This window comes from Artibeus jamaicensis, unplaced genomic scaffold (assembly GCF_021234435.1).
Source record: "Artibeus jamaicensis isolate MK-2021 breed Jamaican fruit bat unplaced genomic scaffold, CSHL_Jam_final scaffold_754, whole genome shotgun sequence".
Lineage (NCBI taxonomy): Eukaryota > Metazoa > Chordata > Mammalia > Chiroptera > Phyllostomidae > Artibeus > Artibeus jamaicensis.
Window position 1 is genome coordinate 3,003,110 of NW_026522054.1, and position 18,829 is coordinate 3,021,938.

An 18,829-nucleotide genomic window follows, 5' to 3' on the forward strand; every position below is an offset into this window, starting at 1 on the left:
CCTACAGGGTCCTTATAAGTCTCTTTAATGAAACAGTTAACACCATGCGATAGTTAGTTTCCTTTCTTCTTTTGCCCTGAAATTATAGTTTTTACACTCTCAAGAACATCCCTCTCCCCTTTGCCCGTCTAAATTGTATTTTTAAAGCTCCTTTAGGGAGGGGCAGGAGGTGCAGAGAAGAATGGATACAGAAGCATTAGATCAGAAATTAATTTAGATTACATTGGAAAGCTGTAGGCTGTCCTGTTACTCAAACCTGTCAAAGAAATAGGTTCCTTAGAGTTTTCTTTAGATGTGTTTTATAGCCTAACGAATGTAGAGCTTGACGTTTCAATAGATTTTTTCCGGTTTCCATTACTCATCAGCAGATGTTTAAGGAGAACCTGTTCATATGCTTGAGGCCATGCTAGGGTATACATTTATGATTTCGATTCTCACTAAAACCCAGTTGAGTATAGGTACTATTTTTTTCTTTACACTTGGAGGAAATTAAAGTTCAGTGAGACTGGTGGTGGTGTCCTGGAGCCAACTCCTCCTGGCTGCTGAGAGCCAGTTGTGAAAATGCTCAGGAACTTTCTGAGCCAGCCATTATGGGAACATTCATACCACAGAAACCAGCAAGTACTATAAGTCAGAGCTGTCCACCACCCCCCACACACACCCCGAAAGGTGTGTACCAGCACACCACCAGGTCTGCTTACAGCGCTGGGTGAGGAGACATGCCCAAGTCTGGTCTGGCTAATAGAAGCTTATGGAAGGTGCTGAACACTTTACACACGCTTTGTACATCCTTTGGCTAAAGCTTATGTGAAGAATATGAATCAGTCTTTGAAAAGCCCAAGAAGCTGTTGATAAGCTTCTCTGGTTACCAGCAGAAAACCCAGCCATTTATCAGCTGGGAGCAGAGATACTTTTATTTCTGACTTCATGCCTATTATTTTGTTAAGAATTGTCTGCTTTAGAAGCAGAATTTGACATCTCATAAAACATTATCCCAGTAAGTGAAGTTAACATTGAGTTATAATTTGTTAATTTCTATTTCAAAGATTTGTTAATGATATTCTTCAGTTACCATTAAACATCCATAAAGCACTTAACCATAAGCCACACATTGTTCTTAATCCTCTCACCTGCACAATAACTTCATAATGTTATTGTTGGTCCCTTTTTTATAGAAACTGAGTCACAAAGAAGTCTTGCTTTTGGTCCCACAGCTGGCAAGTCCAGAAACTGGGACATAATCACTGGTGGATTGGCATGACTGCACTGGACCACTTCCAGAATCACATTGCCAAATGCCATTAAACTCGATGGTAGAAACAAAAAGCAAAAATCTGAGGTTAAGTCTACGATAGAGTTCTCAATATATATTCTAAACCAATTCTTAATCCATGTTTATTGAATAGCTTCCTTTCAGCTTGTTTTTGAGTATTGTGTCTGCTTGCTTTTTCCTTTTATGATACGTACTTTTCTGTCATTCCCCTTGACTAGAACAGTTAGAATGAGCTGGAAGGAAAAGTTTTAGTTTCTTCTTTGTAAATAACATCACTTGTGTAAATAAGAACCCTGTCCCTGGAACAGTAGGCATTAATGAAGCAAACTAGTTCAGGTTGTCTGTGCGAGAGATGCTTTCCTCCTCAGAGTGTTTGAGGGACCGTGAACACTGAAATTAATATATAGTACTGTCTTTTATCTGCGTTTAAAAAGCTCTGTTTTTATATTATGGCATTAATTAGTTGCAATATTAACTATCCTGAACACTTAATTACATACCCAAATGAGGTTGGGGTTTTCCTGTAATTTCTCTTAAGGTTACCACGTTAGGACACTCGTGTTTTCTCTGTCTGGAGAGGTTTCTGTCTTCCTAATGCACATCGTTTATTTCAGACTTTTTAAAAATGTGTATGCTTATATAAAGTGATATGCAGTAATTTTTTTGTCTTTTTTTAGCTAGAAAAATAGAAGCTCCTGAACAGCTGAAGGAATTGGTTTCAGATTTATCTTCTCCGTTTGTCTTCTCACCTCCTGCTATAAGAAGCAGGCGGAAGAACACAGCTAACACACCCAAACGTGTGCGAGAACTGGTAAGAAATGCACAGTTTTATTCGTATGCTTGTTTAAACATGCTTCTTCTGTTTTGAAGCAGTGTTCCTAAAGGAACTTTTTCTTTTTAAGAAAAGAGCAGACATTCACATTAATAGCCTGAAGTTGCCTTGTCTGCACTTCTGAGACCCTGTGTTTACAGCAGATCTGTGTCATGTTACTGATGGTAAATTACTGGCAGCTGCTGTTTAAATCCCATTTAGGGGAAAGGTTTTAAACTTTAGTGTCTCATTAGAATTATCTGGCTGTGTTTACTTAAAATGTGGGTCCCTGAACTCCAGGAATGTTATCCACAGACCATGCTTGAAGAGAGAGTGTTTTGTAGTTGATCCCATCACCTAACTGCATGGAGCACTTAAGTAAACGTAGTTCAGGGACCGAGTGTGAGACCCTTACAGTCACCAGTGTAAGCGCATAAGCAGTTTTTTAACGTCTGCCATGAGCCAGCTGTCGTGCCAGGACAGAGACACAAAAACAGTGCAGGCAGATTACATGTCTTTCGGGGGATCAGTGTAATTGAAGAGGCCAGAAACACAATTTTAGAGCGTGATAGGAATTGTTTCTACCCCGATGCCCCTACAGACAGAAAGAAAAGGAGATAAGTGTTCTTGGCAGAGAAAACCCTCGGATGCAAAGGCACAGAAGTGTTAACGGTGTGGGGGCCCGTGAGGGAAGGCCCTGGACACTGAGCAAATAGCCCTGTGCATATTCTGAGTGGTTCCCAGGAAAAATGGTTTCTGATGAGGAAGAAAACAGTCTCTGGAGGCCCGGTTCTTACCAGGCGATGGGAGCCTGGGTTTGGGAACAGGCAGGAGGAACGGAGGGCAGCAGGCAGTGCGGCCTCACGCACCAGGATCCTGTGTGGTCACGGGGAGGAATCCAGAGCCGTCTCTGGCGGCTGAGTTTTCTGCTCAAAAATTTGAGTCCATTTGGGATTTCTTGGGTTTGAAATCATTAGGACTGTTTGGCTATATTCTGAACTTTACATTTAAAATGTTTAGTTACTTAAGATTTACCTTTTTGAAAAATTTTTTAACTCTTAGGAAGATGATGCTGTGGGACAACAGAAAGTAACAAGAATCAGGACTGAGAAAACAAAACAAGCAAGCAAGTACGGCTGTTTCTATGCTGTTCTCTTTATGTTCCATTTCTTACAATTGGATTTGAGAAGAGTTATTTAAGAGAGAAACTCAGCTCATTTAGAAAAGTGTTATCCTTAGGGGCATTTCTAAGCACTGGCTCCTTGTAACTGTTCCATTTCAGCATGGAAGCTGGATTCCTTTATAGCGTGAAAGCCCATTTGTCCTCTTCCACAAAGGAGCTGTTAACTACCCAGTGATTCTTTGCTTTTACATGGCTGGGGATGAGGGCGAGATGTTCCTCCTTAGTGAAGATAGACGACTGTCTGTCTTTATTGGTAAAAAGTAGTTGTAAACTTAGAAATTCTTTGATTATTTCACTAATAGGACTAGTAAAACTTTAACCATGGGGAAATTACTCCATGTCAGATATATTTGTTACATGGTATTTTATTTATGCTAAGCTTAGGCATCATTGAATTTCATAAAAATACAGTAGTCCATTTTATCTTACTTTAAAAACATTTAATGAGCAGTTTGACTATCACTAATAATACTGTTTACATATAAATTGGCTTTATATGTATGTAGAAAACTACTTGCAGGGCAGGGCACGAGTAGGTCTATAGTGGTTCATATGGAAAATATGTAACAACAGGAATGAACTGTGTTGCATGTGCTCCCACCTGTCAGCCCACTTCTCCCCCGCCCTGTATTATGAGAACACACACACACGGTCATCGGTAGTCGCTGCTGCCTGAGAGCTGCCTTCTCACACACCGCACAGGCCTGCCGGGCCCTCGCTCCGTGGACTGGCTACTGATGCCCAGCCACGCCCTGGATCCCAGCCAGCAGTCTATTAGTGCATATGGAACAGGAAAGAACATTCTTCAGTGATTGTTCTGAATATGCAGATTAAAGGGGGAAACACCTGTCATGTGGAACTTGAACTCTGCCTCTGATTAGCTTATATGACTTAAAGCTTCACTTCCGTCCTCTTTCATAAAATGAAAGCACTAGGAAAGGGTTATTCCTGCAGTTTCTTTGTATATATTGAGAAGCCAGTTATATTTTGCATTATGATGGGTTTGTTTTCTTGAATTATATTTTTTTCAGAATCACAGAAAAAGAAAGTTCTTGGTCACCTCCTCCAGTAGAAATTAAGCTGATTTCTCCTTTGGCAACCCCAGTTGACAGAGCGAAGGGCAAGCCAAGGAGAACTGTAGACACGACAGGGAAAACCCTTGGAAGAAACCGGAAGAAACCATCCTCCTTCCCAAAACAGATTGTCCGCAGAAAAATGCTGTAATTATTTTCAAGTTTCAATGTACACCTGTTTGTAAAGTCACAGAATTGTGAATTATTAAAAATCCTCTAATTTGGAAGACAGTAATTTATATAAATTGTAAATTTTTGTAAACAGGAAGTCTTCCACAAGTAAATGACTCCCTGTGGGGTGTGATTCTTTTAGAGGCATTTTCCCTTTTTATATTAAGACTTCATACATTTATATAATATGTAAATATGGCTTATTATTAGAATGTTAAATAAAGTATATCCTTCACAGTAGTTTGTGTCAGTTAGATTTTTGAGAGGGATTTCATTGATAGTTTTATATAATAGTAGCCATTGATCCTATTGTCTTTATCTACAAAGTAGTAGGCCAATCTTAATATGAGGACAATTGAACCGTTCATTTTTTTAAGTTGCTATTTTATAATTTATGCACTTTGCTTCTATGATTAAGATTTCTAATCATAAAATGTTTTGGGGGGAGTCAGTGGTTGCTACGTTCAAACTGAATTATGGACATGTAATTTTGCCACTTTTTTGTAGTCTTAATGAATTTTGTGTATTCTACCTCAAATGAGTAATTTTCTGAGTAATGCGTTGGTTAAATGTATGTTGGCATTTCTTGTTCAGCAGGCTTAACGGCACCTTTCTGTGAAGTCTCTGAATTACTCAGAGATGAACTGCCCAGGTTAGACTGACCGGTTCACTGCTCACTGGCAACTTCTTACAAGGGTGTGAGAAGGAGAATGTTCTAGAAAAAACAAACCCTCTTTCATGGATATACGTTGTACCTTGTGTGGACCTAGTATTGATGGAATGAAAAGTCAGAAGAAATTTTATTATTGCTCTGAAGGAGCTTGCTACTGAATCACAGAAATCCCTTAATATTCAGGTTTTAAAACTGATAAATTCTCGTAGGACCTCAGGCACAGACGATTGAGGAATGTGTGGGAGCAGATGTGGAAAAGGGAAGGAGAGAAACCACTGTTCTCAGCCGCGTGACTGTGTACTTACGTGGTGATGCTTGGTGTAGGCCATAGTTCATCAATAAATAAGTGTTGTCAAATAATTTATAACAGGTAACTGATAGTGTGTAATGATGGACCATCAATAATTGATCATCTGGAAAACAGACTGCTTTTGCTGGCTGAACGTTCAGTGTTTTAGTGTGAAGCATAAGCAGAGTGTTTTCTACGTTATTTTTCTACCAACAAACAACGGGAAGATGACGGCAGCGCCTGCGCCGGGGGCCGACCGAGTACGCGTGGCGGTGCGGGTGCGGCCCTTCAGCCAGGTCAGTGGGGCTGCCGCCTCGCCTTGTGAGGCGTGGGCTGTGACCTTCACTCGGATGTTTTTAGTTATCAAACTTGTATTGAAACTGCTTGTCATTCATGGAGTATTAAACTTATTTAAATGAACTTGTTAAATGAGTAATCTAAAGATCTAAATAGTTCAATAAACAATTTCATTCTTCGTGCAAGTAGCACAATAAAAACACTGACGAGAGAAATGTACTGTCAAGTTGATAATTTTTAAAGCCACTGCAATTTGGTGGATGTGGACATGCACTGTCTGTTTTTAATGTAATTCTTTCCCTCAACAGTAGATCATAAGCAAAAAAAAAAAAAGCCAATTTTGAATGGTTTTAAATGCATTTATGTATAAATGTATTTATATAAATTTTTACAAAAACTGGTTATTAAATTATTACTGCAACATTTACGACAAAATATGGATTGGACTCCTTCTGGGACTTTATAGCAATTCTCTACCTGTGATTACCAACACAGTAGTTAGATTTTGAGAAAATTCTGATCAGTCAGCCCATTTGGCAGACTTCTGCCTGCCTGCTATGGACGAAACGCTGTACTAGAAACTGAGGGTTCAAAGGCAAATCCCTTGTTCTCCACTAGCTTAGTTTTATGTAATTTCTTTGTAGCGGTGTGGACCACAGCAGTAATTCATTTATAGTGGTGTGGACCACAGTAGGAAGGTAGACAATCTTGGAGCCCAGAGAAAGATCAGATTTTGAAAGATCTGGATACAAGTGTGCTAGACAAAACACCACTCAGAGCTTATCTGACAGCAGACCCTACTGGACCCTGGATGGGGGTGCAAGGTAATCTGCTTTCCACTTCCACACCTGCACTTTCTCACCCAGCAGTATTTGGTACCACCCTGCACATTTTGTATCGGTTTTGTCCCTTAACATTCAGTTATACTACAGAAAATATTTCAGCAGCCAGGCGGATAGATAATTAGGTCACTTTATGGATGTCAAAGAATTTGTGGTCAGTAAATTAAATGTTTTGCGGCCCCTACCCCCAAAGGAATGGAAACTATTTTATATCCTCCAATCAGCACACTGAAAGTAGCTATTTTCTCTTATCGCTAATTATCACTAGAGTAACTCACTGCAAGTTTTAAATCCATGGATGTAGAAGTAGACAGTTACGTATTTACACAGCCTTTAGGTTCCCCCTTCAAAAAGACTGCATCTGATTCGAGTCCACTGCCCATGTCGTCAGTGAGCTTAGACTAGAATAGTAAGTGGCAATCAGGAAAGGATGGATTCGAGAGATGATTTGGAGGTAGTTCCAGGTCACACCTGGACGGCCTCCTAAGACCTGGACTCTGCCTGCTTTCTAACTCCACATGCAGCCTCCTCTTCCTTGTGGGGTCAGAGGACCAACTCTGACGCTGGCTTTGTTACAAGATTCTCAGGAGCTTTTGAAGTCAGATGAACATGAGTTCAAAACCTGACTTTTTCACTCGCCCACTGTGGAGCCTTAAGCAAGGTTTTAAGCTTTCTGAGCCTTGGATTCCTTAAGCCTAAAATGGAGATACCAGTACCTTATCTTTGTAAATATCCAAGGATGCTTGTTAGAAAGATAACATAAATCAGCAAGTAAGCACCTGACAACTACTCTGTAGCTGTGAAGGGTTCTTTTCACCACAACCTCTTCAACAGTTGAGATACGATTCGCATTTTCCACAAGTCCCTCACTTAGCGTGTTTGGTGCATGGTGATGATTACAGCCCTGGATGTACGTGACTGCAGTGGGTTGTGGAGCTTTTTTATCGCCCAGAAGAGAGTCGTGCCCTTCACTACCCTCATTCGCCCAGCCCTGAGCAACCGTTCATCTCATATGCCGTCTCCACTTGGTTCCTGAATGTTTCGTTCTTTTTGATGCTATTCGAAATGGAATTGTTTTCTGAATTTTGGTTTTTGAATAGAATTAAAATTGATTTCTGTATATCAAGCTTGCATCCTGCAACTTTACCGAACTCATTTAGTTCTAACAGTGTTTTAGTGGCTCCCTTAGCACTTTGTGTTCAAGACAATGTCATCTGCAAGCAGAGGCCCTTTTACTTCGTCCTTTCCTGAGGGTGACTTTTTGTCTTTTTCCTGCCTGACTGTCCTAGCTGGAGCCTCCAGTACAGTACTGAATAGAAGTGTCAGGAGTAGACACCTGTGTTGTCCGTCTTCTGAGTATGATACTAGTTATGGATTTTTCTGTAGACTTATCAGGCTATGTTTAATTCTAGTCCTAATTTGTTAACTTTTTATCATGAAAAGGTGTGGGGTTTTGTCATGTGGTTTCCCTACCTGTTGAACAGTGGCTTTTGGTTTTCAGTCTTGATGTGATGTATTAATCACATGAAGTCATTTTAAGGATCCCCAAGTTCTGTTTTTTTTTTTTTTTTTAGGATTTTATTTATTTTAGAGAGATGGGGAAGGGAGGGAGAATGAGAGAAACACCAATGTATGGTTGCCTCTGGTACACCCCCTACTGGGGACCTGGCCTGCAGCCCAGGCACGTGTCTTGACTGGGAATCAAACCAGCAATGCTTTGGTTTGCAAGCCCGTGCTCAATCCACTGAGCCACACCAGCTGGGGCTCCCCAAGTTCTGTTTTAGTCCGGCGAAGTAAGGCGACAAAGAGGCGAGTACCTTAGAGTTCCCACGAGAAGGCAGCTTGCCACGCGGAGCCACGTGAGGAAGCGTCAGGGTCCGTCAGAGGTACGAGGAGCAGAGTGCCTGGCCCACGGGCTGACTTTGGGATCTGCGGGAAGGAGTGGGCAGGCGTGGTGGGCACTTTTGACCAATGTTAGTTTGGACAGTTTGAGTAATTTCGGGGGGCTCTGGGCTACAGGGTGGCCTCTGGTTGTCAGATACCTGGCCTTGGAGTGATGCAGGGCGCAGGAGGTACTGGCTCGGTGTCTGTGAGAGTTGGCAAAGGAGGTGTTCGAACGTGGGCTTTGCTTGGTTTGCATGGAAGGCAAGTTTTCTTTCTCTAGGAATTCGTTAGCCCTTCAGGGGCAGCCTCTGTGGGCCCAGGGTGTCAGAACCCCGTACAATGCTCTACAAATAAAATTCTGGTTCCTTACGGGAAAGGTGTGTTTCCAGACCCAGGCTTGACATGTCTTCTGGCCCCAGGTAGTTGTCCCCGTGCCCTGCAAACTTGAAGGCTTGTAACTGAACCTCTACCTTGAGTCTCTTCCCACTTTTTATCACAGCCTTCTTGGTTCTTTGGGATATGCTCGGGATTGCTTTACTCTTCAGGGGGCAAAGGAAGTCAGTTCCTTTGGGGAGAGATGTAGGTGCTATTCCCTCAGGCAAAACCGCTAAACCAGGGTGCTGGGCTCATGGGTGGGGACAAAGGTCAACTGCCCTCTGAGTGACACCCCGCTCCAGGTGCCCAGTGGCTGGTGGGTATGGAACAGCAGCAGCCTGAGATCCTCTCCGCTGGCCTCAGGAGCAGGGGTAATCAGCACCCCCAGTTTCTCCCGGTGCTGCAACCAAAGCAGAGCCTCAGTTCCGTGTCTGCGGCCTGTGTAGATGAGGAAACCCCCCGCCTCCCCTACACTCCCTCCCGGGACTTGGCCACAGCCACAGGTAGGCGCGGGCGGACGGAAGAGGCTGTTATCCCGGCCCTCCCAGGAAGAAAGCCCTCCGATCAGGACCTGGGCAGCGAGGGAGCTCTTGTCCTTGGCTGGCAGGGGAGAGGAGGAGAAGGAAGGGCTTGCTTCAAACACCACAGACGGACTGCTTTCTTACCGAATTTTGATAGATGTTGAACACGGTTTCTCAGTGGCTGTTTGCTCTTAGGACGATGTCCAGAGATTTTCAATAGGTGTGTTTTCTCTAATTTTCACTGGGACGTGGGACAGTGGAAGCTCCTCGCATTGTGATGCTGGGAGTGGATGTTCGGCAGCTCTAGTTACTGCTGTGAGCACAGCTGGGGGTTAGGTGAGCAGCTCTCAGAAAAGAACAGTGGCTAGGTTCAAGGCTTTCAAAAACCGAGGGAACACAAGAGAGCTGCTGGTCCTCACCGCTACTGGAATAACACCATTGGAGAACAACATGAGTGAATGGTACTCCCTGGCTCAGCTGCTCACGAGGTTTAAGGATTTGCAAAGCAACGTGGGTGCCAAGAAAAGGTACAATGATTGACTCTGGACTTGTAATTTGACTATAGAGAGAGAAGGATGCGGGGAGCAAGTGTGTGGTCTCCATGCACTCCAGGAACACCACCACCATCCGCGACCCCAGGAACCCGGAACACAGGAAGACGTTCACTTTTGACCTGGCATACTGGTCTCACAGTGGATTCCAGGTGGGAGAAGATGGTGTGTTCACTTCAGCTGATCCGAGCAGTGAGTTTGCAGGCCAGGTAAATTGCTTTAAAACACAGCTTCAATGGAAGCTGTGTGTGTGTGTGTTTAATGAAGTGTTAACAGTGTAACGGTCATTTTTTATGCAAGCATGTTACAATACACGCTTTCATTTGAGAGTCTGCTTTTCGGTATATTCCCTTCTCATGCTAATCAACAGGCCCAGAAAGCACAGCCGCTGCCCAAATCCTTCTCAGGCCCTGTCAGCTGGTATCGCAATGCATTGATGAGATCAGAGGAAAAAAGCAAAGCCTGTGAGAACTTTTGTTTCATCAGGTGTTCATCGTACCATGCACCGTAACTTGCTCCCAATTCCAGTTATGGAGACAGGCAAATCAAGGCATTGCAATACTGGAATTCAGCGATCCAAGTACAGACGAGGTACAAAGGGATGCAAAGGAGAGGTGGCCGCTTCAGTCTGGACGGAGCTCATTAAGCTGCTTGGATATGTGGCATTATAGTTCCCATTAAATCCAGGAAACTCCATCTATCGTTTCGGCCTCATTCCTTCTGTGATGCTGTCCAGGCACCTGTACGTGTGACACTGTCCCACAGGTCCTCGAGCCTCTGCTTATTCCCCCCACCACATTTCTTCGTCTCTGTCCTTGTCTGCCTGTCTTTTAAAACGTAGGCCAGAGATTGCAGCCTCTGAGACCACCCCTAAAAACTCTCCTGTCGAGTAGTTCTGACTCCACAAGCACCCCAAAAAAACCTCACGGACCTTGGGATGCAGTTAGAGAACCACCCCCTGCCCCCAACCAATTTAAAAAAGTCAAACAGAAGCATAACTAATGAGTATATTGTGGGGAAACAGAATTACGAAACAGTCCAAACCACAGCAGGAAAAGAGGGGTGGGGGGAGGCAGATGGAATAAAAATATAAGTAACAAGATAATAGATTTAATGCCAGCCATATCAATTATCTCAAACAAACATGGCAACTAAAAGGCAGAGATGATCAGACTTGATAGGAAAAGCAGGGCCCTAGTGTATCTGTACAGAAACCAACTTCAACTTAACTAAGAAAACACGTATCATGTAGACACTGAGAGTCACAGAGTCTCCATTTCCACACAAAGGAGACCTCAGAACAAGGAATATGTCATGATGATAATCAACTCATTAAGAAGACATACTACAAGGGGCGGGGGAGGCTGGGATGGGAAAAATAGACAAAAAACTGTACTTGAAAAATAACTAAATAAAATTAAAAAAAAAAAAAAAAAAGAAGACATACCGTCCCAAACAGGCATGTACCCAGTAACAGAACTTGGAAGTCCATGAGTCAAAAACTGACAGAAATCGAAGGAGAAATAGAGCAGTTTACAGTTGTGTTGATGACTTCATGGCTCCTGCCCGAGTGCCGGAGAGAACAGGTAACAACAATAAAAACACCCGGAGTATCACGGAAGACCAGAGCGACAGCAGCCAACCTACCTGGCAGGCACCTCAGAAAACCCGGCGACCCCCACCGAGCACAGCACTGCACGTGCCTTCCAGTGAACGGGAACTTTGTGACAGACTATACTCCAGATCACAGGACTCATCTCAATAAATGTAACATAACTGAAATCACACAAAGGAGGTTTTCTGGCCATAAGGGAATTAAACTAGAAAGAAAGGAAAGATATTAGGAAAATCCACAGATATTTAGAAAATAACAGACCCTTAAATTATCCTTAGGTCGAGGAATTAACCACAAGGGGAATTGGTAAATATTTTGCACTGAATAAAAATCAAAATGTCTATCAGAATGCATGCAGTTTAATAAAGGATGGCCAGGCCTTTGTGTTCTCTCTCCCTCTACCAACGTGGCAGCCACAGAAGTAAAAAAAAAAAGGCTGAGAAGGGGAGGCCTCTCTGCCTAACAGACCTGCTGGCTGAGGGTGGAGGGACCAGTTGAGGGCGCACCTGTGTCCCCAAACCAGGCAGCCGGGAAGGAGATGTTTCAACCACCCGGCACAGTGACAACAATGTGTACAGGGCGCCTCCAGTCGGCCGTCCCATCCTGTCCCCTGTTCCACAAGCAGCGAGGGCATCAGCAGGACCCATCTCCCAAATCCTACACCAACTTTCAGGGGCACCTGCCCATGACATGCCCCAGTCTGCGTGAAGGAATTACTTGGGGCGGTGCATTTACCACGGGAGCCCAGCCATGCGGTGGAGGCTGACGGGCTGGGGTGAGGCTGCGTCCGAGGACTGGGATTGGCTGTTCTGTGCCCTGAGCCTCAATGAAGAAGAGTCTCTAGGCAAAGGAACTCCAGTGGGCATGGCTGATCAAGCACAGGATGATGAAAGGCAGCAAGGATCGTCCTTCCGACCAAGGTGGAAACTGGGATCCTGCCAGATCGGACACGGTCCGGAGGCCCAGCACGCCCCAGGCAGCTTTGATGACTGCCCACTTACAAGAGGTGAGGGCACCTCAGAGACAAGAGTGGAGAGTGTCGCCCCTCAGACCAGCCCTGTGCTGGGCACGGGGACAGTCGTGATGGGCTACAGGGGGATATGGACGGGGGCCAGGATCGCTGGGACGGTGGGGGCAGCAGAGCCTGGGACAGAGCCCTCAGTCCAGGCCACTGAAGAAGAGGACTGCTTGGTGACCAAAGTCAGTGGGAACGTCACAGTTTGCAAGGAAGCTGTGGGAGGTGATGGGTTATTGTGCACCAGTAACAGGGGAAATGGTACAACCTCCAACAAATACGTGAATGGCTACTTCCTGGAGCAGGGCAAACTCAACACCCATCATGATTAAAACTCTCAGCAAACTTGAAATAGGAGGGACCTTTCTAGAAACAGAACTGACTTCCCTGAATTGCACAGGTAACATCACATTTGATGATGGAATACTGACTGTTCCTCCTAAGATTGGGGAATCAGGCAAGGAGGTCCGATCTCATCATCTCTATACAACATTTACTGTGGGTTCTAACCAGGGCAGTAAGGCAACTAATAGGAAATAAGTGGTGTGCAGATTAAAAAGACAGGAATGAAACAATTTCATGTGACATGCAGAATAGCATCTGACAAGATTCAGCATCTATTTATGATAAAAACTCTCGACAAGATGGTCTAGGAAAGTACCTCAGTGTAATAAAGGCCACACATACATGACAGACCCTTGGCTAGATCATGGTCAATGGTGCAAGCTGAAAGCGTTTCCTCTAAGATCAGAAGCAAGACAAGGATGCCCACTCTCACTCAACATGATAATTGAAGTCCTAGTCAGAGCAATCAGGCCAGAAAAATAAATAAAAGGCATCTAAATGGGAAAGGAAGAAGTAAAGCTGTCACTATTTGTGGATGACCTAATTTTATACGTAGAAAATCCTAAAGACTCCACCAAGAACTATCAGAAATAACAAGCACAGTAAAGTTAATAGAGTACAAAATCAATACCCATGTATGAAAAATCAGGAAGAGAAATTAAGAAAACAATCCTTTTCACAACTGCAAGAACAAAAAGAAATACCTAGGATTAAATTTAACTGAGGAGATAAAGGACCTGCACCCTGAAAACTATAAGGCTTTGTTGAGAGACACTAAGGAAGACACGACGAAATGGAAAGATATTCATTGCTTATGGGTTGGAAGAGTGAGCATTGCTGAAATTCTCATATTACCTAAAGCAATCTACAGACTCAGTGCAATCCCTACCAAAATCTCAACTGCACTTTTCACTGAAATAGAACAAAAGAAATCCGCAAATTTCTATGGAACCACAAAAGACCCTGAATGGCTAAAGCATCCTGAGGAAAAAATAACAAAGCCAGAGGCATCACATTCTCTGAAATCAAAATATACTACAAAGGTACAGTAACCAAAACAGTGTGGTCCTGGCAGAAATCAAGAGCCCAGGAATAAAACCATTCATAGGGACAACTAATTTACGACAACAAGCCAAGAACATATAACGGAGAAAGGAAAGTCCCTTCAATAAACAGTACCGGGAAAACTGGACAGCCACGTGCAAAAGAATGAAACTCAACCCCAATCTTACACCACACACAAAAATAAATTCAAAATGGACTACACACTTAAATGTAAGACCTGGACCCAAAAATACATAGAAGAAAATATAGGTGGTAAGCTCCCTGACATCATTCTTAGTGATGTTTTTATGAATTCAACTCCACTTGCAAGGGAAACAGAAGAAAAAATAGACAAATGGGACCACATCAAACTAAAAAGCTTCTGCACAGCAAAGGCAACTACCAACCAAGGGAAAAGGCAACCTAGTGAATGGGACGAGATCTACGTGAGTGATTCACTGGGTAAGGGGCTAATATCCAAAATATATAAAGAATGCATATACATCAACAACGACAACAAAAACACTTTTAAAAAATGGGCGGAGGATATGAATAGACATTTTCCAAAGACATCCAGGTGGCCGCCAGGCCCACGGACAGGTCCTCAAGGCCACCAACCATCAGCGAATGCAGATCACAACCACAACGAGACCTCCACTCACACCTGTTAGAATGGCATTCATCAACAAGACAAGAAGCGACAAGTGTCGGAGCAGATGCAAAGAAAAAGGGTGAAAGCACTGTCGGTGGGAATGTAAATCAGTGTGGCTATTATGGGAAACAGCATGGGGGTTCCTCAGAAATATTAAGAATAAAACTACCATATATATAATCTAGCTGTAACATTTATAGATTTTATCTGAATAATACGAGAACACTAATTCAGAATTATGTTCACTGCATCATTACTTACAATATCCAAGAAATGGAAACAACCTAAGTGTCATCGACAGAAGAATACATAAGAAAAGATGTGATACCTATACCATGGAATACCACTTGGTCATAGAAAGAAGAAATTCTGCCATTTGTGACGTCGTGGATGGACCAGGAGGGTATTATGCTACGTAAAATAAGTCCGATGGAAAAAGACAAATACTGTAAGGTACCACGCTTTGTGGCACATAAAAAACTCAAATGTCCATCAAACTTGTGACACAATCTGGGTGATGCGTTGGTAAGTGTCCGTAATACAGATAAAATTCAGCAGTGGCAGGACCTGTGCAACGACACGCGTGAACCTCAGAGCATGGTGCCAGGTGAGAGAAGCCGCACACAGAAGACACACGCTGTGCAGTGCACTGGAATGATGACTCCAGGCCAGACAGAACCAGGGCGCTCGAAGGGGGTCGCTGGTCTGCAGGGGCTGACGGCCGAGAAGGGTCTGAGCGCGAAAAGGCTCGAGGGAACTTGTCTGGGATTATTAAAAAGATTTTAAGAATATTCACTGTCGGGGTCACCACATGGCCAAATGCACATGTCAAAACCCATGAAACTATGTAGTAAACAAATAAATTTAACGTATATTAATTTTACTTCAATAAAGACAGAATTTTCCAAAAGAATAAAGTACCAAGGAGGTGACAGACTCACGCGCCGTTAACTCTGACACGGACGACAGGAAGTGAAGATGACAGGAAGGGGAAGACGACAGGAAGTGAAGATGACAGGAAGGGGAAGATATTCTGTGTTCGTGTTTTAGAAGAATGAGTGCTGTTAAAATGTCCCTACTGTCCAAAGCTACATAGTAAGTGGTGCTTACAGGTTCTCAGAAGTTGCAACTTCTTAAAAAAAGGGATGTATAAGAAAATCCATTCTGCCCTGGCTGGTGTGGCTCAGTGGATTGAACGCGCGCCTGCGAACCTAGAGGATTGCAGTTCGATTCCCAGTCAGGGCACATGCCTGGGTTGTGGGCCAGGTCCTCAGTAGTGGACATGTGACACTAATATTTCTCTCTCTTTCTTTTTCCTTCCACTTTTCCTAAAAATAAATAAGTAAAATCTTAAAAAAAAAAAAAGGAACGGAAAACCCATCTTACCCCAGGCTAATGGGTATAAACAAGAGAGAAGTTCCTACGGCTTATTTCTGGTCACAAAAACATCGCCACACTTTTAAATGAAGAGTCAAAAACATTTGATAGTAAACATTAAAATAAATGTGATCTATACAAACATTTAAGAAACGTTAACAAAACCAAGTCAGATAATCCCTTTCCAACACGCGGACTCCAGTTCAGGGCCACCTGGGGCTGGAGCCTCCCTGGCAGCTGAGGGAGCAGGGCAGGACCAACCCTGGACAGGACGCCCTTGTGCTGCAGGCCACTCACTCAGATGCCCGCACTCACTGGGACTGAGACCATGGGGACACGCCAGTTCACCTCACATGCACAGCTTCGGGGCGTGGGGGGAAACCAGGGTACCCGGAGAAAACCCATGCAGATGTGGGGAGGACATGCAAACCCCAGGTGGACGGTGGCCAAAAGGCACAGACTTCCAGTTGTAAGATAAGTCACTCCTGGGGGCATAATGTACGCTATGGCGACCATAGTTCATAATACCGCCGTGCGTATCTGAAAGGTGTTAAGGAAGTAGATCTTAAAAGTTCGCACAAGATTTTACCTATGAAGTGACAGACACTAACAGAACTTATTCTGATAATCACTTGTCAACACATACAAATATAAAGTCATTGTGTTGTGCACCTGAAACCAGCATAATGTTGTGTGTCAATCATCTCAGTCATCTTAAACACAGTTTAAAGACAAGAACTGTGCTGTAAAGAAACCTGATTAACATTGTCAATAGCTTTTCCTGGCACGCCCCCAAACGTGATGACCACCTATTTTTTGTTAACACGGTGTTAAGATACAGCAGAATTGCGGTTTCATGCACCATACTGAAGGCGAATGTTCCATATAGTTGATTATGGGGCGGTGAGTAGGAAGAAATGAGAAAGGTAGTTCTAAGATTTCTTGTCTTATATTAATATAAGCCAAGCATACACATAGAGTTGATGTCCAAAAGATTATTTCAAGGGAAAACTGTATAGAAAAACTGTAGACTAACAAAATTTATTAAATGACTCTATTTTATAAGATTTTATTTAATAAAGTCCTGTATCACTTGTTTGAATCTTTCAGTCTATAAAAATTGATAATCAACGTTTCCCCAAACTTACAAATAGCACCGAGGAGACAGCAAACTAGTCACTTTACTAAGTTTGGTAACCGCTCCTTAGTTTTAGCTACTAGCCCCCAAGGGGGAGCAGATATCCATTTTAGAACCACATGTTTTCCTGCTGAGAATGTGGTCACAATGTCCACTGGAAAGCCACCAGTCCGGTGCCACATTTCAGGCCTGGGGCGTCCCTGATCCTTTAGTGGTGTGATCATCTTCACGCCCACCGCACGTGAAATGAGTACTGTGACAATCCTGGTGATTACTGCGTATTGTCCTTGGAGATATTACACTGTGTTGGTGTTTGCTTCTTTCCCAGAAACAAAATTATATAAATTATACAAAGGTATACATTGTAACACATGGAGCAAGTAATGCTTATTATTTTATTGACATTAGAAAGTAAAGAATACTGTGCTCTTTGAAACAGCCTCAGATAAGAGAATTTTTACTGGCTAGGGCCACGGCCAAGGTAATAACAGAGTCAAACCACATCCTGTCTTTCAGGCAACTGTGGGCACAGGCAGGTGTCCCGGCCCCTCAGAAAATGGTGTGTGTGGGGGGCTAGAGAACCACTTTAGAACCAGCAGGTCTTGTGAAAAAAGAGCAGAGTTCAGCGGCAGAGGAATTCATGTAGAAATCCGGGGATGCTATTGTTTGGACTGAAGAATAGAGAGAAGGTAGAAAACTCTCTGACTAGTCTCTCTCCCTCGATGCCGTGAAATTTTTGTAGGCATGCTGAATTTGAAAGAACTAGCTCACCTCTGGAAAGGCTGTAAAATCCACAAATTCATTACTTATAATAATAAAAATAATCAGAGACTCATGGTGACCCCTCGTGATCGGTGTTTTCCAAATTGACAAAACCCTTTAGGTTTCTGGCTTTCTTCTACTGGCTCTAGGACAGCAACTCAAGTCATATTTTAAGTAGCGTGTGTGATGCTAATTAAGGTCGAATTCATCAAAACCAGAAAATGTGGGAGGTTTTCAGGGTCCTGGGAAAGCCTGTGCTGAACCTGCTGCCTGTGACCTTCTTCGCAGAGAGAAGTTTTCCGAGACCTGGGCAGGGGGATTCTGGACAGTGCCTGGCAGGGCTACAACGCCACCCTCCTGGCCTACGGCCAGACCGGCTCTGGGAAGAGCTACTCCATGGTCGGGTTTGGCGCAAACAAGGGCATCATTCCCAGTGTGTGTGAAGAGCTCTTTCAAGCAATTGAGAGCCGGGAGAGAAATCAAGAATACCAGGTATGTGTTATTCCAAGAGACCTTCTTTAAGGAATTTTCCCCCGTTTTGGAAATCCCCCACCCCAAATGGAAGTTAGTGGCATCTCTATTTTAGGATAATGATAGCTTTTCACACACAAATCCTCACTGTGTAGTTACAAAATCAAACTGCAGCTAATAAAATGTTGAATTGTCTGATTCTATGGAGACAAGCCCAAGGAAATATTTATAAAAGGCATTTTGAGTATCAGAGAAGTGGACATCTTTAACACTGACTCGACTCTATGATTTCCTAGACTGCCCTCTTCTGCTAAGGTTGTGGGTGTGTTCCCATCATAATGTATCGACTTTTATTTCTAAATAAAGAATGTTACTTTGTTTCTTAATTGTCCCATCAAAGCTTCTTTCTTGTCCTCACACAGAGGCCCAAGACTGATTTTTAGGGTCATTTGAAGATTGGTGACATT

General features: G+C 43.4%; 2 protein-coding genes across 2 annotated transcripts in view; both read left to right on the plus strand.

The window, feature by feature from the left end:
• The window catches only part of AHCTF1 (AT-hook containing transcription factor 1), a 68,028-nt gene extending 63,457 nt beyond the window's left edge, over positions 1-4,571 (plus strand). Inside the window, exons 34-36 of the mRNA XM_037138821.2 lie at positions 1,951-2,084; positions 3,147-3,214; positions 4,299-4,571. Coding sequence (XP_036994716.2) covers positions 1,951-2,084; positions 3,147-3,214; positions 4,299-4,491 — 395 coding nt within the window. The 3' untranslated portion in view covers positions 4,492-4,571. The remainder of the gene's footprint in view (positions 1-1,950; positions 2,085-3,146; positions 3,215-4,298) is intronic.
• A 284-nt stretch (positions 4,572-4,855) lies between these two features.
• LOC119044470 (kinesin-like protein KIF28P) overlaps positions 4,856-18,829 on the plus strand; it is a 45,362-nt gene continuing 31,388 nt past the window's right edge. The window contains exons 1-3 of the mRNA XM_053659550.1: positions 4,856-5,769; positions 9,958-10,152; positions 18,180-18,383. Coding sequence (XP_053515525.1) covers positions 5,701-5,769; positions 9,958-10,152; positions 18,180-18,383 — 468 coding nt within the window. The 5' untranslated portion in view covers positions 4,856-5,700. The remainder of the gene's footprint in view (positions 5,770-9,957; positions 10,153-18,179; positions 18,384-18,829) is intronic.